The 22,402-nt window shown below is 34.8% G+C and overlaps 5 protein-coding genes across 8 annotated transcripts in view; 2 read left to right on the plus strand and 3 right to left on the minus strand.

Moving 5' to 3' along the window:
• Nucleotides 1–5,670: 5,670 nt before the first annotated feature.
• LOC122528575 (CD151 antigen-like) lies at nucleotides 5,671–10,129 on the plus strand. Its single transcript, XM_043653859.1, has 3 exons — nucleotides 5,671–5,676; nucleotides 6,053–6,271; nucleotides 7,673–10,129. The coding sequence occupies exons 1-3, from the start codon at nucleotides 5,671–5,673 to the stop codon at nucleotides 7,817–7,819; spliced, it is 372 nt and encodes a 123-aa protein (XP_043509794.1). The 3' UTR covers nucleotides 7,820–10,129.
• Nucleotides 10,130–11,474: 1,345 nt separating this feature from the next.
• Nucleotides 11,475–13,732, minus strand: LOC122528579. Its single transcript, XM_043653866.1, has 5 exons — nucleotides 13,005–13,732; nucleotides 12,486–12,811; nucleotides 12,292–12,410; nucleotides 12,048–12,228; nucleotides 11,475–11,990 (listed from the first exon to the last, which is right to left on the minus strand). The coding sequence occupies exons 1-5, from the start codon at nucleotides 13,465–13,467 to the stop codon at nucleotides 11,808–11,810; spliced, it is 1,272 nt and encodes a 423-aa protein (XP_043509801.1). The 5' UTR covers nucleotides 13,468–13,732; the 3' UTR covers nucleotides 11,475–11,807.
• A 31-nt stretch (nucleotides 13,733–13,763) lies between these two features.
• On the minus strand, nucleotides 13,764–16,916 carry LOC122528578 (zinc transporter 9). Of its 3 annotated transcripts, none has more exons than XM_043653865.1 (11): nucleotides 16,727–16,916; nucleotides 16,067–16,548; nucleotides 15,756–15,942; nucleotides 15,587–15,669; nucleotides 15,378–15,501; nucleotides 15,148–15,286; nucleotides 14,741–15,064; nucleotides 14,449–14,661; nucleotides 14,233–14,367; nucleotides 14,066–14,179; nucleotides 13,764–13,982 (listed from the first exon to the last, which is right to left on the minus strand). In XM_043653865.1, exons 2-11 carry the CDS (start codon nucleotides 16,488–16,490, stop codon nucleotides 13,938–13,940), a joined length of 1,788 nt encoding a protein of 595 aa, XP_043509800.1. In that variant the 5' UTR covers nucleotides 16,491–16,548; nucleotides 16,727–16,916; the 3' UTR covers nucleotides 13,764–13,937. The 3 variants fall into 3 exon arrangements, with proteins under 3 accessions (XP_043509800.1, XP_043509798.1, XP_043509799.1); XM_043653863.1 differs by having other exon boundaries at nucleotides 16,067–16,553; XM_043653864.1 differs by having other exon boundaries at nucleotides 16,067–16,553; nucleotides 16,700–16,916.
• A 545-nt stretch (nucleotides 16,917–17,461) lies between these two features.
• Nucleotides 17,462–18,999, plus strand: LOC122528580 (protein YIPF1). Its single transcript, XM_043653867.1, has 4 exons — nucleotides 17,462–17,748; nucleotides 17,925–18,307; nucleotides 18,377–18,557; nucleotides 18,620–18,999. The coding sequence occupies exons 1-4, from the start codon at nucleotides 17,547–17,549 to the stop codon at nucleotides 18,790–18,792; spliced, it is 939 nt and encodes a 312-aa protein (XP_043509802.1). The 5' UTR covers nucleotides 17,462–17,546; the 3' UTR covers nucleotides 18,793–18,999.
• Nucleotides 19,000–20,712: 1,713 nt separating this feature from the next.
• The window catches only part of LOC122528577 (homeodomain-interacting protein kinase 2), a 33,518-nt gene continuing 31,828 nt past the window's right edge, over nucleotides 20,713–22,402 (minus strand). For both annotated transcript variants that reach the window (XM_043653862.1, XM_043653860.1), the window contains one exon: nucleotides 20,713–21,785. In XM_043653862.1, coding sequence (XP_043509797.1) covers nucleotides 21,748–21,785 — 38 coding nt within the window. In that variant the 3' untranslated portion in view covers nucleotides 20,713–21,747. The remainder of the gene's footprint in view (nucleotides 21,786–22,402) is intronic.

A 22,402-nucleotide genomic window follows, 5' to 3' on the forward strand; every position in this document is an offset into this window, starting at 1 on the left:
ATGTATTCTTCGAATAATTTGAACACATCTAACAGATCGGGAATATTGAAACGGGATTTCATGTTAAGTTGTACGAGCGTGTGTGCACACCCAATACGCTGGCATATAAATATATACGTGTACGTATACAGAATGATGGGTCGGTTCACGCGTATTTCTGTATTTGTGTGCCGATGAATACGAGGTTGCTCTTCGAGTCCTCGTTACGTGTCACGGATGTTTAGATTGATACGTGTGTGTATGTTTCAGACAATCACGGTCATCTCGAACGTCTTTCCAACAGCAGCCTCGAAAGATCGGTCGCAGCGTTGCCTTGTTGCAGGCTACATATCGATGTATTTACATATACATATGTATATGTGAAATAGAATAAAACGCAATAAATCGAATGTAACTATACTCATTTGTAACGTTGTCACTTGTTTCTTCAACTTATTAACAAAAAATAATCATTCGTGTAGACATAAACTTTATCTGATACTTATTTTCTGAATAATTCTCTCAATTATTTTAAATTATCTCAATTATTTTAAGGGGATTAAGAATCTTTGTTTGTTTAACGGTAGTAATTAAGCGAATTAACAGAAATTGATTTAGAATGTACGTGTGTAGCCTTAAATAGCTTCCTCTTTGTTTTGTGGGTTCGCTGCGCGACCAATCCATTGTGCCCACAATTTAAGCCGACATTGTATTTGAGATTGTAGAAGTTTCGGACGGTTGCTTGGATATCAATCGGGCAGCTCCATTATGCATCACGAAGCTTACCCCAGCCGGCTCGAGAATAAACGTCGAGGAGGGTGTTAGCTTGAGCTCACAGCATAGGGGAAAGTTTAAGTATTTTAAGGCAGTGAACGTATTATCCGAACTTTGAATTCACGCGGTCTTAATAAATCGACTATAAAATATTACAAGCCAATCAATTCGATAAATCAAATCGAGTTTCGTCTTAATTTATAAACGTTCTTGCAGTTTGATGACGTCTTAAATTCAACCGGACGCTTTTGTAAAAATTGGCGAATACGAAGAATTAAGACGAAACCTACAAACACTATACAGAATATTTTACATAGTGCTAATACCTAAAAATTACAAATATCATTAATTTTAGCAAATTAATTGTTTCCTTACATAATATTCAACTAATTGTACATTTGGAATGGACAAATTTTTAAATTATGGACAAACTATAAAATGTAACGTAAATTGTGAAATATGACACGAAACGACACGAAAGGGTAACATATTATAATCGTGCGTAAAAATTGCTAGTACGTTGTGCAGTGTGGTGGCAAACAGGGAACTACAGTACTTTGGCGTGCATCGAGAGCGAAAGGGCCCTCATCCTTACACCACTCCACCATCCCACGCCTAAATCCGTGCCTGGGAGTCGTTACCTTCTCTCTCTTGGCTGTTCGTACGATCGTTCTCCTCTTCTCCCTTCTGTTAATCGTCCTTTCTTTTTCCTCTCCTCGATGGTCTCTCTGTCGCACTTGAAAACGCACGCGCGGGCTCTCACGACCGCACCGAGTTATCCAGTGGCGTCACCACAACGTATTAAACAATAGCGTTTACGCGAGCCGTTTAATTAAAATAGTGCACGCGCGCTCGTCAATGAAACCCGAGAGAATCAGACCATGGTAACTTACGAAATTCGTTCGATGACTGAAATTAAGGCTTTGTGAAACCACTTTATCGGAAAGAGGCAGAATTATTAATTTTTTCATTTACATTAACACAGAGCATTGCCGAATTTATTTATCATTTATATTATCTTTATATACTTATATTATATTCATTATTTAATTATTTTCTTTAAATAGAAATACCCGTAAGCTGTTACTTGAGAGGAGAATTCCAAGTACATATTTCAAATATATCGAAAAACGAGAAATTAAGGAAAAACATCGCAAATTCACTCGAAATAAATTTCTTTCTCCAGTGAGAATGGAAAACTGGAGCGTGCTGTTACGTACAATTTATAAACAAAACTGGAATATTAAAAAATATTCTATGTTTCGAGCTAACCGGAATGGAATGTGCATAGTTAGAGTAGCTAGAGTTTGACCGGTGTTTGACACATTGGTTACCTGACAGAATAACTGTCCCTTTTCTCGAGAAATTTCCTGACCGAAAGGCAATAAAAGTCTCAGTCAACAGCTGATGAAAACTAAGGCTCTTGCACAAAGATAGGGAATAACGGTATGTGCCTTTTCTACCTGTTGTGTCTCCTAAGTACGAACTGTGTACCGAACGAGGTAAATATTCTTTTGTTCTATTTTTGAAAATATCAGGATTTTCCAAGCAACTTGACTCCGCACGTATTGTTATTCTCTCCAAGAAAGGTAATTTATAACTGTTGTAAATTAAATAAAGGAAAACAACCTGGGCTAGATCGAATTACTGGCAACGGAAGTCGAATGAATCGTAAAACCGTAAATGACAGTTTAATAATTATAGGTTTATGAAATTCTCGGTAAATGTACGTTTATTGTTCGTTACCAGTGAAAAATAAACGCTGCACAGCCTTTGACAATGACGCTCTTTCTTCCCCGTTCTTTCTTCCGCCGCTATTGTAAGAATGCTTCTTTCTCATTCTTTCGTATAAGAAACGGTGATGCACGTATCGTGTCTACGATTAGCGATCAAAGACACGAGTGAACGATGATTCGTCGATCGTGCATTGTGCGCGGCAGATTATCGTAATTTGACGTTACTGCGAACGATGATGTTCACCGCTTGGCTTGAAGGATTTGCTTGATCTTAAATCCGTCGCCGCGCAACCGTTTGTCTGCTCGAGCGCATGTTTGCGCGCCAAATTGAACAGTTAACAACGCCGATTATTATTCACGGCGTTTACTTTGCAATCGATGGAATTATTGTCTTCGGTGGTGATCGTTGATTTTTGTATTAGCGATCGTTGATTTTAGAATTACATTTAGAGCAAACTCTGCAGGATGTAAAACGGAGAACTCCTCTGTTTTACTGTTTAAGACTTCTATTTGTCTATTTGTTTGTAAATTTTTAAAAATCGTTTCCCTCAGCAATTTTAGTGTGGTTTTTAAAAATTTTATTTTATTCTGATACAAGTGTTTCACAATGTAATTTTCTTGGTTCGATGAGAGATCATTCGAAAGGTTAAGAGCTATCTTCTGAACTAAAGCAGGAGTTATAAATATACATTATATAGACACGATATTCTTTTTAATAAAGTTGTGTAATTCAAGCGTGAATTGTGTCCGATACAACCACGCTGCCACGTTTTAATAAGCTGTCTGTCTATTTGATAAAATAACGTTTTTATCGGATTAATTTAATTGACCGATCAAGTCGTACAAGTAGGCGATTCTCCAGTTATATCAGTCTATGTTATATCGTGATTACGTACGAATAAATATTTTCATGTATTCTTTCATTTTCTTTCAAATAATTTCTTTCTGCAACATTTCATTTAAGTTTCAATACCTTCATTTAGTATTGATTAAAAATTATATTATTTATATTCTGCTGTATGTTTAATCAATATTTGATAATGAAATAATTTTATTTTCAACATAATAGAAATGTGTGTACCTTTTCAGAAATTTCTTGCCTCAGATCGCAGAAAATTTTGGAAACTAGTTAAAGTTACATCCTAATTGTAAAGTATTTCTGCAAATAATTGTATTTATTTAAGATCTATACCGCAGCGACCGCAGTTTTTCTTAAACGTAAGAAAATGAACAAGTTTCTCTAATTACGCATAGACGATCCGCGTTGACTTCTGACAGCTGTACATCGTACGACTAAAACACATGCTATAATTTCATCGATTACGCGACGCCACGGGAATTCGTAGTTGGTATAGTAAGCAATTCATCAAGCGAAACAGAATAAGAAAATGTGTCGTAGAAATATATAGGCGAACGATCGGCGAGAAAACTCCTTTTGCTCTGTGGGTCACTGTTGACTCGTAGTTTGACCGAACGAGTTAAACCTTCTAATACGTTAATCGTTTCAGTCTACCGCGATTGCAGATAGAGTTTCATCACCAAGAGGTATTGCTTATAGCACGAGGCCTTAAATGGTCCTTCGCTACGAGCGATTTGATACTCGAGGCTATTTAGTCGTCGCAGTGTACGTTTTCTTCAGTTTTCCTGCATCCTTGCCAAGCGATCCTTAGTTTCACCCATACTCCATTTTTAGTCTGTTCCCGCTTTTATAGCAATACCACTTTCAACGTAATAATGTCGCTTTGACTCTGTCCGAAAAATTGCTGACAGCTGGACGTTTCGAGTAGGTCGTCTAATCGTAATAAACTTAATCTCTTTCGGTTTGGTTGCGAAAGTAGTGTTCAAACTTTTTGTTATAATAAATAATTGTTCTATTGAAGCATATTCGACAATGTTATTTATAGCATTGCACAAAACAATCCGAGTGACGCTATAAACGATTTCGAAGCAAATTGTAGAAAATATTGATAAATATTCGATTCAATCTCATTTGTAAATTTTTAAATAATTTTTGTGCACATCACCCAGTTGCAGAATATTTTTGTACAGTAGCGTATGATCTTACACGTGACTTTATACAGATTGTCGCGAGAGCTATTAATTAACTTTCTGCATCCAAGTCGATATCACGAACGTGCATACGTATTAATTCGGATTTGCAACGTATGCAACGAACGTGTGTTCGCTTCTAAAAAAAAAAAAAAAAAAAAAAAAAAAAAAAAAAAAAAGCAAAAAAACTTTTCAAAGATATCTATTTACGCTAGAGTTGCTTTCACAGAGCGTTCTCTCTCCCTTATTTATCTCTTTCCTTTCCTCCTTTCTTTTCGCTCATCCTCCTTTTTCACCGTTTTTCTCCGCCACTATCTACCAACGCAACGCAGAATGTCATTAAGTTTCGTTGTACGTTGAAACGACTGCACTGTGTGCCTGCACATGGACGGCGATATCGCCTAGCCATTTTTCTCTATGCCCTGACTACCGCTGCCACTGTTACTCCGCCACGTTTACGACGGCAAATCATCGTTATCGCGTCGCGAAATGGCCCCGAGTCGCTTCTCCGCGAATCGATTAACGTGGCCGTCCCATTCATCGATCCGTTTCCTCTTCTTCTCGACAGCGAAACCCGATGCTCATCTCAAGATACATTTACGCCGCGTCCAAACGTGGAACACACGGCTTATAAATAAATAAATGAAAATGTCTGTTAGGACAAAAGATACGATGGAACAGCCAATACGATTGACTTGACCTAACTCAACAACAAGATGATAGGAACAATCGTATCAATTGGCAATTGAAATAAATAGATTTGTACAGTTGCATTTCTGTCCAAACATTAATATTAATTCTAATTAACCCGTGTAATATTAATTCTAATTAAGCACTTGTAAGTATCTTTTAAGCACTTGTAAGAAACGAAACGTTTCTGAAATCACAGTCATATCGGTTACATTAGAAATAATAAAACGATTATTTACAAAGTTTCTATAATTCTAATAGTTCTAATAAATATTGTAGTACATGTTCTTACTTGTACGCAACTGTCGTTTCAAATATCCCGCCGGGAAAGTGTTGGCGTACGTAAATGAGTTTTCTTCTTTTGTAACACGTGAACATTAATAATTGTGTTACTTCGTTCAATCAGAAATTAATATGAGAATTAATATTAATTTTAACAAGAATGTCTGTAGGTATTTTTTTAAGCACTTGTAAAGAACGAAAAATCTAAAATCAGTCGTATCGACGACTTTGATTGCTAAAATAATAAAATTGTACGATTATTTACAAAACTATTTACATATAAAAACTATATTTATATATAAACTATATAAATTATATATAAATTATATATAAATTATATATAAATTATATATAAATAACTGTTATATATAAAACTATATTTATATATATTTATTATATATAAAAACCATTATTTATAAAACTGTATTTATATATAAAAAATATATATATAGACGTAATACAATAATATAAACATATACCCGAGCCTGAAACAATCTTCGTCATATCCCAAGATTAAATTTAGAGAATACTCGCGACTGTAGCCAGAATGTACTCGATATTTATTTACAGTTTATTTTATTTGCAAACGAACGTTCCAGTTCAAATGCTGCGGAGCCGTGAGATTCGAGGACTGGCTGGTGAGCGAGTGGCACAAAGGCGAGGATGTCCTCAAGAACGGAAGCCTCGTTCCAGATAGCTGTTGCAAGACACCGACCCTCCTTTGCGGAAGGAGGGATCATCCGTCCAACATCCATTACACGGTACCAATCGATTTTCAGTCCAATTCAATTCCACCCTTCTCCGCGGTTCTAAAACGAAAACGTTTTACGTTTTTTCGAACTTTAACACATCGCGGTGCCCCCCCGCTATAAATCGAGCATTGTTTTACGAACGATTCGTTAGCCCTTCGCAGTTAGAATGCCAGCTGCATTTCTTCGAATTATGTTTCGCCCGATCGATCGGAAACTTGGCGCTGGAAAGAGCTTGAAGCACAAAATATCGAGAGATTAGAGACATTAAAACGAAAGAGAATTTTGCGATACAAGAGAGTACACGTACGAAAGATCATTTGAATCCCTTTGTTTTACATTTATGAAGTGTCCGCTATCAAAAAATTGTAAATTTGTCGTTTTTAAATTAAAATTACAAATTTGAACCAATTTGGTAGTTTTAATATTATAGATATACGATAAAATTTCATTTATAAGAACCAGTTAATGTTGAGTTTCAGACATACACGCATTTTACGAAAGATCATTTGAATCCTGAAAAATACTCTGTTTTACATTTATGAAGTGTCCATTATCTAAAAATTATAAATTTGTCGTTTGGACCAATTTGGTAGTTTTAATATTATAGATATACGATAAAATTTCATTTATAAGAACCAGTTAATGTTGAGTTTATGAAGTGTCTACTATCTAAAAATTATAAATTTGTCGTTTGGACCAATTTGGTAGTTTTAATATTATAGATACACGATAAAATTTCATTTATAAGAACCAGTTAATGTTGAGTTTCAGACATACACGCATTTTACGAAAGATCATTTGAATCCTGAAAAATACTCTGTTTTACATTTATGAAGTGTCTACTATTTAAAAATTATAAATTTGTCGTTTGGACCAATAGCTTTAATATTATAGATATACGATAAAATTTCATTTATAAGAACCAGTTAACGTTGAGTTTCAGACATACGAAATCATGATTGATCAACTTTTGTCATCATTATCTACTATCTCTTATTGTTCAAACAAATAAGAATAGAATAGAGGAAGCCAGTGAGCTTCTACTATCCGAACTCTTCGATTGTACGAAGGTTCACGATCCTATTTAATATCAATAATTAATCTTTCAATACCTCGATATTCAAATTATTCTGACTCCTATTAATGTTGAAACCCATTCATTTTAAATAAACGAATACTTCTAATTTATACTATTTTCCACAGATTTACTTCAAAACGATTGATTTTACTCGAATTTCCACGAACGAACTTTCAAATGAAATTTCCTCAACTAAATCATTTCCAAAACTAAAGTTAAAAGCACTTTCAATTATAATCAATTAACTTGTCGCTGCACTCTTGCCGCGACACGAAAGAAAGAAAAAAAAAAAAAGAGACGCGTCGAATCATTCGAATTATTCTCTTGTTCAGGGTTGTATCTACAAGTTTCTGGAGACGACGAAGGATCACCTGATCATCCTGGGGGCGGTTGGCCTGGGCCTGTCGGTTCTCGAGCTGTTCGGCATCGTTCTCGGCTCGTGCCTGTACATAAAGCTCAGGCACGACTTCGACGACTGAGAATTGCTGCAAGCCCGCGAGAGCAACAACAACGGCCGTTCCTGGTGCAGATACATGCAGGACGGCGCGGGGGCCGTTTGATCGTTGTGCCGGAAGCGTGGAGAAGTGGGAGGGGGCGGCCGTGGAAAAGGGGAGATCCTTCTCCCGGCGTTCGCTATTCAGGATTTCCTGCGTTTCTGCCGCTGAAATTTCCCTTGGCCCCTCGAACAGAGAGAGCCCGTGGAATTTCTGTGCCGGAGGGGCAGGGCCACGTTACAAAGGGGCTGCAAAGGGAAAGAAAACGGAGGAAAAATGGAGGAAACGGCGCGAGGAACGTTCCCGGATCACCACCGTGTGTCCGCGTCTTCTTCACCGCCGCAGAGATCTTCAAAGTCGTGGGCTCGCTGCCGTTTCTCCATCTTTCTACCGAGTGGCATTCAACGAAGAAAGAAAGGAACACGGATAAAGAGAGAGAGAGTGAAAGAGAGAGGCGCCGGCTCCCAGTTACCGATATTCGATAACGAAACGAACGGTCGTCGAGAGATGCTCGCTTCGATTCGTCGACCGATTCCCTTCCGCGAGAGAAACGTTCTTCCGATCGAATCGATCGGTTGCCAGAGGAGAGAAAAGGACGTCTCCGTCTAAATGAATCTCAATTGTCGACTCAATTCTCGACTACTGCCCCCCCCCTCCCCCCCTCCCCCCCGAGGAGGGGCAAGGGGATCACGCCAACGTGTCTCTCGACGAAAGAAAAGTTGTCCCGTGACAGTACGTTTCGGAAATGCGCGAACGTTGTAGGCGAATGCCACGTTTTTTTCGAAGCGTGTTTATTCGCGAGGCGAGCCGTTTCTCGTTCTCGAGGAAGAGCGAGGGAGGCTGTTCGTCTTCTTTTTCTTCTTTTTTTTTTTTTTTTTTCTTTTTTACCACGGGACAGCCAGCCATCGATCACCGATGGCTGTCCCCAGGATCTGGCTCGCGACAAGTGATCTTCTACGGCTACGAACGTCTTTCGCTGTCGTACAAATCACGCTGTCCGTTCGAATACTGCCGTAAACGAATCCGCACAAATGTTTCTAAAGGTATATACACGGGTATACACACGGGCGAGTTTAGCGTTCTTTAGCCTAGTAAAAAGTCAGACAGCGACGCGTCTCGTTCTGCGGTGGCGATCGAAACACGACGCTGTTTTCCTCTCGGGGCCAAAGCCCAGTCCCCCATTTGTCGATCAAACGGACCATTCTGTCGTCCTGCTTTTTCACCAAAAAAAAAAANAAAAAAAAAAAAGAAAGAAAAAAAAAGAAAGAAAAAAAAATTAGAACCAAAAACACACGCGCACACAGACACACCGAGAAACACATACATACACGGGAGAAACACGGGAGATCAGAGAGAAACGATTGTTCGAGCAATCGCGAAACACCATCGTCCCCCGCCCTCCCTATTCTACGAAAAAGTCGACCGCGTTCCTCGAGTTTTCTCGTTACGCGAAAAAACCATTTTCGCTTCTTTAATTTATATTCGACGAAGAAGCAGGAGGGATCGTTTACCTTTACCGGAAAGATCGAGGACGCGCGCGCCGATCTTTCTTCGAACGTGCGGGGAGGGGGGGACGACGTCGAAATTCAGCGAAACAGACGAAAGAAGCTCGGACAGAACTGTGAACAGTGCCTTGACGAGTTAGCGTTAAGTTCAGAGATATTTTAAATTATCGCCGGATGTAAAGTTCCGTGACGAGGGAACCGATAGTAATTTGTACAATAAATGTACGTACAGTATTTATTCATATATGATATATATATTATATTGCATATATATATTATATATATTATATATATATATATATATTTATCTGTCTTGCTTCGCAGATCAATACGAGCCTTCGCACATTATTTATAGCAAAGTTTGTCGTACAACGAGAGAGCACGCTGTTGCGTCGACGGTTGCACACGCGGTAATTTATAATTTTCTTTGTTTCCATTTCGAGTGACTTTAGACGCGCTTGAATTCACATTGCGTGCGCGCAATTTCCCATCGTTTGATGATTTTCTGGTTTATTTTCTCTTATTCGACTGGTGGCAGAATAATTTCTGTTTTCCTACGGTATCGGTGAAACCGGTAAAATTTATTCGCGTGATCGTCGATCCAACGCGGTACCGCGCTCAACGCAAAGTCTAACGACGTATTTTATTATCGCGTCATATGTTATTTTATTCTCAATGTTATTGTCTTCATTGGTATTACATGTACGTGTACTGTCTGTTAGAGTTTAGAACTTTATAAATATTGTACATATCAGACCCTATTCTGTTACGAATAAACATTGAAATCGTACGTGCCAGAAATTTCCTTAGCCAGATCTGACATCCCAATTATTTTTGTATTTCGCAATTCTCATAGATATATACTATGAATATACATTCGATTCAACATGAATTCATAATGATTCGAACGAAAAAATTACATATAAGAGGTACGATTAAACAAAGTATCGTAAACGAATTTTAATGCAACATGACAGCCAACATTTGTTCATTTTTCAAGCCAACTAATTGAACAATGATTTCTTTCGCTCTTATTGAGCTCGAATTTGTTAAATAATTTTTTTTCTGGAAAAGTGATCAGCGCCACCCAAAAATTATAGATCGACTATTCTCTTCTTCAATATTTTTTCAATAAAATATTACTGAAAATTGAGAAAAATTATTTTATTATTTTATTATCGATCGATTGAATAAAGATTTTAAGAACAATTTCTACTGGAATTTGAAAAGCAGTTTGTAAAAAATGAAGTTATTATCGAGGCGGGAACTTTGATCTATTGAGTGGAATTTTTAAATCTTTATGCGCGTATTTTATAAGCCATGTGCGATATTGGACGAGAGCTGAGGCTCGAATTTGAAAGATGCAAACGCAAAACTGTGTAAATTAATCCGTTTAATTAGTTTTCTCCTCAAATGAAAATTTAATCGATTTCTGGGCATTGAAATACTAGCGGCGCGTAGCGGTGAAACGATGAAATTAATCATGACCTCTGTCTTTGTCGTACACTATTGTCTCTCCTTGTTTAATATACAGCATATGTCTATCTTTATTGCATGCTGTTGCTTTCCTTGTCTAACACACAATATATATCTTATCCTTATCGCACACTGATGTTATCCTTGTCTAACTGATGTGCCGCCATCTATCGAAATTTTTCATTTCATCATTTTAGTTCGACTTAAAACTCAGTTGTCTTTAGATGGCAGCACCATTCGTACAAGACGTGTGCTGCCACCTCTGAGTTTTGATTCGAATTAAACATTAAGTAAAACTAAAGCGATGAAATAGATAACTCCGATAGATGGCACTACCAATCTTAAACAAGGAACGCAATAGTGTACGACAACACAAACATAGAATGTCCATGAATCGACCTTATTTTTATTAGCAAAACAAACTAATTAAACCGATTAATTTGCAAACTTTTACGATTGAATTTTCCAAATTGGACTCCCAGCTTTCCTCCGATATTCCATTTAATCTATAAAATGTATAAATATTTACAAATTCTACTCAATAGATCGAAGCATTCGTTTCGATAAAATTTAATTTTTTTTTGCAAACTACGTACCAAATTTAAATCAAAATTGTTTGTAAACATAGTTAAGAGTATGTTATAATAAATTTCACACACTTTCAGACACAAATCTTTATATAATCAATTAATTATTACATGGATTAGACCTAGTCAATGGTAGAATCGAACTTATGCTCTACGTTATATTGAATTAATTTACAAATCTTCTTGCGTAAAATAAAGAACCTATAATTACGGGGAATTCAATTTAAGACGCGATATAATAATTTTAAGTACTCATTTACAATCTTGCAACGAACTTTCGTGAGTAAAATCTCAAATATTCTTAATAATTAATATTTATCAATTATTAATTATATCTAAATTCCTCTATATTATATGTATCCTATCCTTAATTAATGCATCTTTACCGAAGAAAGTTTGATCAGTTTACCGTCTGGAAGACTCAATATCGTTCGCATACTTCTCCATCGATTGCAAGTACATTAGAAACGAATCATCCTTGGTACCAAGGGAAATGAACAACCAGGCAAAGAATGCGAGTAAATCTTTAGACATCGATATCTTTTGCCAACTATTTAAGTCATCCAGAAGAGATTGAATATTAGTTACCTGAAACAAAATTTGTTCAAAAGTCACCATCGCTAAACAATGTTATCTTCTGCGTACATTTTGCCACGCGGAGTCATTAGAATTGTAATAGTGTATTAAAGTTAATTGATTGTCGGTTCCTGCGTTGACTTGATGAAGACAGAAAACGACGAGGTACAAAGGAACTGCTATTACTGCTTTGTTGTAGTCGAAGTAAAGCTCACGCAGATGTTCCACGTCGAATCGTGCTAAATCAAATCTAACGATCATAAGAAATTTTAGAATTTAGGAAACGTATTTTGTTAATATAAATCGAACGTACCTGTCGAACGTTGTAACGATACACATGACAATAAGAAATGAAAAGACGTTTGTATAAATTTCGCAAAATGTCGAGTATTTCATAATGAATTCCATGGAATTATTGAAAAATACGTGTAACTGGAAAGGAGATTTAAATAAAGAATAAAGCACAACAACAAAAAGATTTTTTTCTAAAGTAAAGTAGAAATATACCATTATAAAATGCACAAGCGCCAATCCGCCTAAAAGACCTTGGTATAAAAAACCTGTATTTTTCCAAAATTGTTGGAGCATAATGGCCATCTTTATAGGCGGAGAATTTTGACCATCGTCAAGGTCAACGCTGCTTTCTCTTTCAGTTTTTTTATCACTGGACGAATTCTTTATTTGATTGATTTTCATTGCACTGAAACCACCCCTATGCTGTACGTAAACCTTATCCGTTGTTAATACAGGTAGTGGCGCTTCGTGCTCGTATTTAGTATGCGCATTCTCTTGCGACCTTTTTAATATTTCCGTAATGGGCAATTCATTGTCACCTGTAAAACAAATTAAAATCTTCCTTTTAATTTAATACTTTTACATCTTTTATATAAATCTTTCAAAATTGAATCTGAAAATTTTTTAAAAATCCTTTGAAAAACTTCCTACAAAAAATTGAAAATATATTTTTTCCGTATCAAAGCATTAAATTATTCAACGATAAAATTCCAATATTTCTAACTATGAAACCTCGTTTCTTCTTTTTCGAGCGTTCAAAGTCGCTTTCACCATAATTCTTGTTCGAAGATTCTGAACTAGATGTTTTCTTCTGCCTTTTATTCGCAGAATCTTCAAAACGTTTATCGTGCCTTTGTCTCTCACGTCGGTCGTGTCCTTCTCTCAGTCTTTCATGATTGTCCTGATATCTCTTTCGGTCGGCACGCTCTTTCTGTCTCTGAAATTTTCTCAATTCCTTTTTGTCAGAGAATACTTCTTCTGTGTCCTCGATATCTCCTTGTCCTCGTCGGGACCTGTTGATCTCTCCTGAATTTGACCATTCAAATCTAAGAGGCGTGCTAGTATTTTGCACACATAGTGAATGCTCAGTGCTGTCGGTAAGTGACGAAGATTCCTCACTACTGCTTGAATGGTTTCTCCGCGAGGTTCCCGGGGTACTCCATCGTCTTGAAACTCTTTCGTTCAATCGATTCATTTTATTGATTTTCCAATGGCGTAAAAATGTTCAATCTTTCTAATGTGATTAAAATACGTCATATTTGAACGTGTCTGCCTCACTGGAAACAAGAACACTTTAATACCTGAGAATTCTTTCGTAAATAGGGGAAAGTATCCATAGTAACCGTCTGTTGTCGCTTGTAATATGCTACGAGAGATACTTGGAAAAAATCAATAATTTAAGACAATATGTAACACTCATATTTTGCACGATACGTATAGTGAGATTGTAAGATCAATAAATTTAAAGTAGGAGGTAATTATATATAAGAAATTTAAATTTATTTAGCTTGTTTCTTTCTTTAGCGTATAAAGAATAATACGCATACTATATCTATATAAATAATATATAAATAAGATATAGTAAATAGGATACATTGCACAAGTGCTATTATGAAACATTATTTACATCGAAATATAAGCCGTTTATTAATCCCCGTACTGTACTTATAAGATTTCCAGATCACAGTGCCGAATTTCGGGGTGTTTTTTCTGCAAATATCAAAGAAAAATATTAAATCGTAATGTCAAAAAGTTAAAAGTTAAACGTTATATGTAAAACGTTTCTGAGATACCTTCAGATTTAATTCCATTCTATCTATCTCTCCACCGAGCATATCAACAATAGCTTCACCGTGCTTTAACATAAATGCTTCCAATTCTTTTATGTCTGTCATCTCTGTTATTTCCTGAGGAGTATAATAATTTTTAACTCAATATAAGATGGACACTAAGCTATTACCTTTAACATCTGGACAAGATCGTGTTTCTCCAAGTAAGACCTTGTTAATTCCCTGCCATCAAAGTCTAATTCAGCTTTGTATCGAACCAAATTATTACCCATATCGATACCCTTGACATCATAAATTGCTCGAACCTAATTATTACAAAATCGATTAACTCAAATAAAGATATTTGTGCATACAATATTACTGTGCTACAATCATAAAAATAAAACCATTATATCCGCTTCCAATTCCGCATTAATCCTGTCTAGATCTTCTTGAGATATACTTCTTCCAATTAAAGCAGCAGCATTTGTATGTATTATAAACCCGGCTATAGCGCCAAGTAAACCACCGACTAAAAGGGACCCAGTGGCATCAAACATCGAGTTTCCGAAAAAAGAAGTTAAACTCATACAAACAGCAGCACATACAAGACCAAGTACCTAACAAATTAAAAAAAAACACCTCGCATTTAACAACTGCGAACGTTTCTATGCTTATTTTTTTTTAATAAACACTTACCGCTGCGAAATCTTCCATGAGCACAACATTTACGGACGGATCTTGACCTCCTAATACATATTCTTTAAATGTTTGTCGCTTTTCTTCAGCACCTCTTTTTATTGATTGTATTGCTACTAACAAGGTTGCTCCCTCGGATACCAAGGAACCGGCTAAGATAAAATATGCCCAATAAAGCGATTCTATAGTTGAAGGATATAAAAGACCGTGAATTCCGTGATAAACAGATAAACCAGTTCCAACGCAAAAGATACCGACACCAGATATTAAAGAAGATACATATCTCATGTTTGTATAGCCATACGGATGATCAGGATTAGGAGTCTGAAATATTTAAAATGATATGAGTAGTAGATGAAAAGCAAGTAGTTTTATTTTAATTTCATGTGATATAATTTTGTGCCTACTTGTACTGATTTATGTATACCATACGCTAATATTAATTGATTACAAGTATCTGCAGCAGAATGTACACACTCTGAAAACATACTATGGGAACCAGTATATAACCACGCACACAGCTTAAATAAAAAATTACATCCATTGCTAAAAACAAAAAAACAAAAAAAAAAAAGAAAGATAAATTAGTACACGAATGACGAAATATTTTCAAATAAAGTAAGAAAATAGAGCTTACATTGCAATAGCAGTTAAAACTACTTTACCAGATCTTCCAAAAAGTCCTTCTTGTTCAAAAACCTGGGCTTTGCTACCTATTTCTCGCCTATAATCTCTTAATCTTCGTTTAACAGTAAATATATCTATGAAATTATAGAACATTCAAATTGAAATATTTACACCAGTTGAATATTATATGTAGATAAAAGAAAAAAATATTGTTTTTACTTTGTTGATACGCTTTCTGTTCAAGTTCTTTTTTAAGAAGTTCTTTCATTAAAGTTTCCCTTGATCCCCAAACTTCTATTGCTCTGAAAGTAAACACAGTATCTTGAACATTACTGTGTAATTTACATTTACGTTAGAACTGGATTTCAATCAAAATATACAAGCTTACTTAGCTTCCACATCTTTTCTCCAGTAAACAGTAATTGGAGGTTCATATTCATAAGGTGATCTTCTTTTTGTCTTTGGTAAATTTTCAAGATCAGATGGTTTCAACAAAAAATCAGACATGGCTCTAACCGGTGTAATAAAATTACGTTCTAAAGACGACACCCTTTTATCCATTTTCTTCTTTTTAACTGAAAGTAAAACAGAATAAAATATAAATGGCATTATCAATGATGAAAATCAATGAAAATAAAAGATGACTGAAAAATCAAAAAATTTTTTATTATACTTTTTTGACTATAATTCCTTCTGTACCTTCTGTCTTCGCATTCTGTTGACCTTCTTTAGCCTGGCTCTCATCAGATTTAACATCTAACTTCCTTTCTTTTAACTGTCCTAAATTTTCTTGTTTTAATTCTATTATTTTTTGTACATCGCTCTCTGTCTTTTTACTTGAATTTCCCGTTTCTTCTTTCTGTACTTTTGCTATAACAGATATCGGCTTGGAAACTGTAATAAGGATCCATCTCCATTCTTGTGAATGCTGTACACTGTTTACACTAAAGATCTTTCGAGGATTTGCAACAATTTGCACCTTGTATCTCGCATTATAGTTACAGGTTATTAAAGTACTAACGTGCCTTCTTGCGTATCCCACTTGAAACATGTATAAATATTCTTTATTGTAATGGCTGATATTCTGAAGAAACTTCAGAAGATTAGGAGCTCGTTTTAACATTTTTTAATACTTGGTCACTGTTGAGTGTTGCAGAATTTTAGGAGAAAGTGTGAGCCACCTAACCTATCCAGAAACAAATAAAACTTATTCCAATGGCTAGCAATTATTACTAATAATTAAATGTTATATCCTAAAAAATAATTTCTTCTTATGAAACGTAGAAACAAAAGTACCAAACTAAAAGAAATTATGCATATGTACTAAAAACTTAAGTAACAAAACATTTCAAAACATACCTTTATCTTCCTTCTCGTTCACTTATTTTATACAAAGGAATACATTGTTGGTAATACTGTACGAAAAAAAATATCGTTCGATGTTATTTTGACCTTATGAGAACGTTCTAATAAGTTCTTTTTGAACTGTCAGAAAGGTAATCAACTACTGTCTAAATTCAGCCAGGCTAATAGGGTACCTATATGATACATCACATAGCTAGATAAATATATTTCATTTGCGCTTGTAATTTATAAACTTTTCGAATTTATTAGATACATAAATTCTCGTAGAAAAAAAAATAATAGCGATAGTCCAAATCTTTGCATCTTTCATATTTATTTTGATATAAATATATCAAGATATTAATCATTCTATTAAGTCTACTAATTGCTTTAATAATAGCAAATTACTTTTATATCATTCTATCATAGTAAACTACGGATAATTATAGTAATTTTGTTTTCTATACATTACCTTAGTTATACATATTACATATATTGGTCGTATATATGTATATAAAATTAAGAGATTTGAGACTCAATTACATAAATTTATGCATGATTGATGTACAGTTTTATTAAAAGTATCGTATATATATATATACATATATGTACATATATTTTGTTTGGCAATTTTTTATTTATTCAAATAAAAAGTAAAGTTAATAAAAAATATAACAGTAAATTTTAACTGACGACACTTAATTTGGATTGGTCGAGCAAAACGTTGTGTACATGTGTATGTGTGTGTGTACATATATATATATTTACATCCTTTTTGCAATGTATACGTGCCACTCTTGTCAAACGGATGGGCAAAAGTGCAAAATAAATAGCTATGGATGGAAGTCAGTCGAAAGCAAGTGAGTCACAATTTATTTCGTTTCAAGACTTTCCTTCGATAAATCATGAAGGAAACATTGCCCAAGCTCAGTTGGACGTCAATACCTCCAGTCATCAAGGTTTTAATAACCTCTCAAATGATCCTACAGGAATCGGTATCATTGAAGATTTACAAGGAATGCCTAATAAAAATGAAGGTTTATGCTTTTATGGTCTTTTGTTTAGTTAGGAGTAATTTTATAACGGTTTTTGCACTTTTTGTTTTTTCACTTCTATGGTGAATATTACAATTTAAGATCTCGTGTCACATCAATGTCAAGTACTTGTGCATCTCTTTAAAAAAAAAGAACTATACTTCCTTTTTTTCTTCTAGCTGTATCGCACAGTTTCTGGACAATAGAGTATTACCAAAAATTTTTCAATGTAAAGACAAATGACGTGGTGGAAAGAATCAAAAGGTCCATGTTTCCACATAACACTGATAATTACTTGATATCTCATATCAGACCGAATCCAGATCTTTATGGTCCATTCTGGATTTGTGTTACGCTAATATTTTCTATAGCGATTAGTGGAAATCTGGCTAGTTATTTGCAAACAGCTAATTCCAGCAAATACCATTGGAGATACGAGTTTCATATTGTATCTTATGCTGCCACATGTATATTTTTGTACGCATGGCTATTACCTCTTATGTTGTGGGGTGCATTAAAGTGGACTACTAATTCAAGGAACACAGAAGAAGAATTAATCGAGGTTTGACAATAATCATTCATCTTTTTTGAAAGATAGTATATAATAATGCCGAGGGTACAATTGTTTTAGTCTTATACAACACCTGGACTTTTGGAGCTTTTATGCCTTTATGGATATTCTTTAGCCATCTATATCCCAGTAACTTTTTTATGGACAATTCAAATCGAGTGGCTACAATGGAGTTTAGTTGCAGTAGCAACTTTCTTATCTGGAGGAGTATTATTGAGATCATTGTTACCTCTAATATCAGGTATTATATATAAAAATAAGCATGTTTATGAGAATAATTTAATAAAACAAATTAATTTTTAGGAAGGTATAGGATAATATATATCGTAGTAGTCCTTGGGATGCACCTTCTACTGGCAATAGGATTTATGCGATACTTCTTTCATATACCATCAAAATCATTTCCTATAGAATATGTAAAAACGACCACGCAAATGGCAGTAATTAAGAATAGTTCACATAATACTTCTGGCTAATAGTGTTTCCGTTTATTCAGTCATAATGGATTTATACGCATTTATAAACGAACTGTTGGTAAACGCATTTGTTCCGATAGATACTGAGTGATGAAATGTAATGATACGATTCGCACATATTTGTTGACTGTTAATTCTGTCTTCGTGCAAGTAGATGTAATATTTATACTATACCTACGAACGAAAAATAAATGAATATAACTGAAACTTGTCACATTTGAGGCACTAGTGTTTATTAAAAACATTTCAGTCGACTCATATCAAGTATATATAATATTCCTGTGTGTCAGGGCAATATAGAAGGCCAACAAAGTGTCTGGTTGATTTATTTTCACAGCCCCCATTTTAATATAGGGACGCGTTACACATCAACGCAACACATATCATTTACAATCATACGAACCTCCATATTGTACACAGTAATTGTTATTAGTACTCATAATACAATAGATAGTATTTATAGTTATTAGTCGTCGTTAATACAATCGTATGTAATTCATTAAGTTTTCCCTTACGTTTTTTGTTTATGATTAACCAATGTGATAAAAGGCAACATTCATTTTGTAGTAGTATCGTTACATTATTATCATCGATCTATCAATATATACCATGATAGTAATAATTTGCTTGTTATTACACAAACAATGCAACATTGACGTAATGACGGATAACTTTCCAATTGTTTTACCGTGACTTTGCTAGAGTTTGACGTTTTATTTTCACCACACGGAAACGATTTACGCGATCCTCACTGGTGCCATTATCGAAAAGAAACGAATAGTGCGTTTGAAAAGTAGCTACTTTTGCTAAGAATGTTTATTTTCTCTAGGAACGACACGTCGCAATTTCACGTTTCAATCTAGTTGCAAGTTAAAACTGTTCCTCTTTCTTGTTTTCAAAAAGTTACCAACACGATGATCTTGTAAAAGTCCATTAAGCGATTCGCGAGAGATAACACGATAGTAAAATTTAGCAAATATCTCGAGGTCTACGAAAGTCTTCCGTTTTGCAAGCCTTGTCGATGTGAGCGTCGCGTGTACAAAATACAAAAAAGAGAGTTCGAGCAGAGCTTGACTCCTCCTTAGAAAGAGAGAGTAAAGCATCTCTCGTAGCCTGTATTCTCGTTTACTTTGGATTTGTCAGACTATTAAAAAGTAGAGTCACGAGAAACGGTATTCGACGATTACTAACTCATTGATACGAACGATTCAAGTACCCGATCGCAATGAAATCGAGTAGTAACAGTCGATTCTTTAAACGAGATTTAAAATCGATGTATACCTCCTAGGTAAAGAAGATAGGCGCTATAATTACGGAACATGCCACGCACTCAACGACTTGTTTTAATGCTGTAAAACGATAAACACTGTTTTATTAGATCGATCCTCCTCGCTTGGACAATCGGTAAATTCTCGATACAAGCTACAAGAATTTCTGTTCGAGCGTTTGAACTCAGCGTTTCGACGACCACGAAACCGGCGAAACGGTACTCTACTAATTTACAGCTAATGCTCACAACGACTTGGTCCAACGTGTTTACAAGATAATTACAGTCAAAGTTTGCGAATAGGCAGGAGCAATAATAACGAGTAATAAACCTACGACAGTCTACTTAGTTATCTGTTTTTTTTTTCTGCTCTCGATTTTTCTCTCAACACGTTACACGCAACGTTACTTTGTTTCATTAATTTTGTTCATCGTTCTTTTTTTAAATTATTGCGATTCTCGATACGAACAAGGCTGGCGTGTTACGAATTGAGAAACGTACGATTAGTTCTTATTACCGTTATTTACAATAAATATGTATCACCGGGCATATCTATCGTTATTATTATTATTAGCATTATTATTATTATTATTATTATTATTATTATTATTATTATTATTAATGTTAGTGTTATATAATATACATTTTTTTTCTTTTCCTATTTCGTAAATGCAAACACGCATAACTATTACAGTGACATACAGAGCAGCTGTGCGCGGATCGCGCTCCAGGCGCCCTTTAAATATTACACATAGATAATAATTAATGTTTACCCTGGTTTTATCAATTATTACAAGTATACGCATATATATGTATGTACTTTTTGTTTATATATATATATATATATATACACATACTTATATAACATTGCTCATAAATGTCGTACTCTTTATACAATCGTTGACTATTATCTTCTACAATGTCGCGCAATATTGCAATAATTTTCAGGTTGATTATTCAGTCGCATGCTTAGATAGTACGTAATCCATTTCTCTTTTCTGCTTTCTTGTGTTTATCCTGAACTCATCGGCATCATTGAAACTTTTACTCGCGTTAAGCAAATGACGATATTGTACGTCGACTGCATTAATAATAAATGACGGCTACGTATAATCTTGAAACAGTTATTATTTCAATTTTTTTTTAAAAGAAAAAAAAAAAAATCTGCACATCGTTCATTTCGGCGAGAAATATACACATATATCATGCTCGAGGACGAATAATTTTTTTTTTTTTCTTTTTTACGACACAGAAAAGCGCGTTAATATTGGTGCATACATTTTTCTTTTTTCTTTTTCCTTTTCTTTCTTATTTTTTTATTTCGCCAAAGTTGCAACCTCAGTTGTATTTTAAGGCTTCCTGCACTTTTTACATTTCTTCTTTTTCGTTTTTTTTTTTCTTTTTTTTTTTTCTCGTGTCCAGGATACTGCTTTCGCGTCGAACTAATTTCATCGTCGATCGAACAATTATCATTATTTATCATAACAAGCGTGTATTTGAAAAGTCTGGTAACTGGCTGCCTGTCGATTGAAATTTATTTCATTTGTTCGATTCGTTTAACTAGAGTCTGCTACGATTTGTAACTTGGCTACTTCGGTTTAATTAGGATGCGCGCTTTTTGTAATTAAAAACAGTCCTGTCTGTCTCTTAGCACGTTTACAAGGAACTTCTACTTTTTATTGTACTATCTAGGTGAACGGTACGTTCTTCGAAAAATTAAGGACGAATGAAAAAAAAGAAAAACAGGAGAAGAATATAACTGTCTTCCTTTTAGAAATTTTTCAGAAGAGAATATCAGATTCTTTTCTTTTTTTTTTTTTTTTTTTCGTATCGACGACCATGATACTGATATGTTCTTTGTCTTATTTTCTTCTTCAAGGATAAAGCTAGTTCAATCGTAGTTCAACCAGCAAAGCAACTGGCCATATTTTTTTTCCGTTTGTCGAAAATTAATAACGCAAAGTTCTATTTGTTTAGGCGTCAGATATTTTTATCATTGTCAAAATGCGAAGAACTCTAGCCATTTGTAAAACTGTAAAGAACTTAGATGAGAGATACAGACTCGCGAGCATGAGTTCACGTTCGATCATCTTTTTCGCGTCTCTTCTCGAACATATATGAAATACATTGAAGTAGTGAAATATAGTTAAACCACTCTCAATCGCCTTACCATAGCTTTCTGGAAGATAACGTTAGTCCGTTTTGGTCAGTTACTTAGGACAGGTAGTTGATCTTAGCGACTAACACGATTGAAAAACTACAAGAAAAATCTTACGTCGAAGAATACACAGTTATTATATATATCGAGTGTGTATGTGTATATGTATGCACGTGTGTCAGTAT

This window comes from Frieseomelitta varia, unplaced genomic scaffold (genome assembly GCF_011392965.1).
Source record: "Frieseomelitta varia isolate USP_RPSP 00005682 unplaced genomic scaffold, Fvar_1.2 scaffold_252, whole genome shotgun sequence".
NCBI classification, from domain to species: Eukaryota; Metazoa; Arthropoda; class Insecta; order Hymenoptera; family Apidae; genus Frieseomelitta; species Frieseomelitta varia.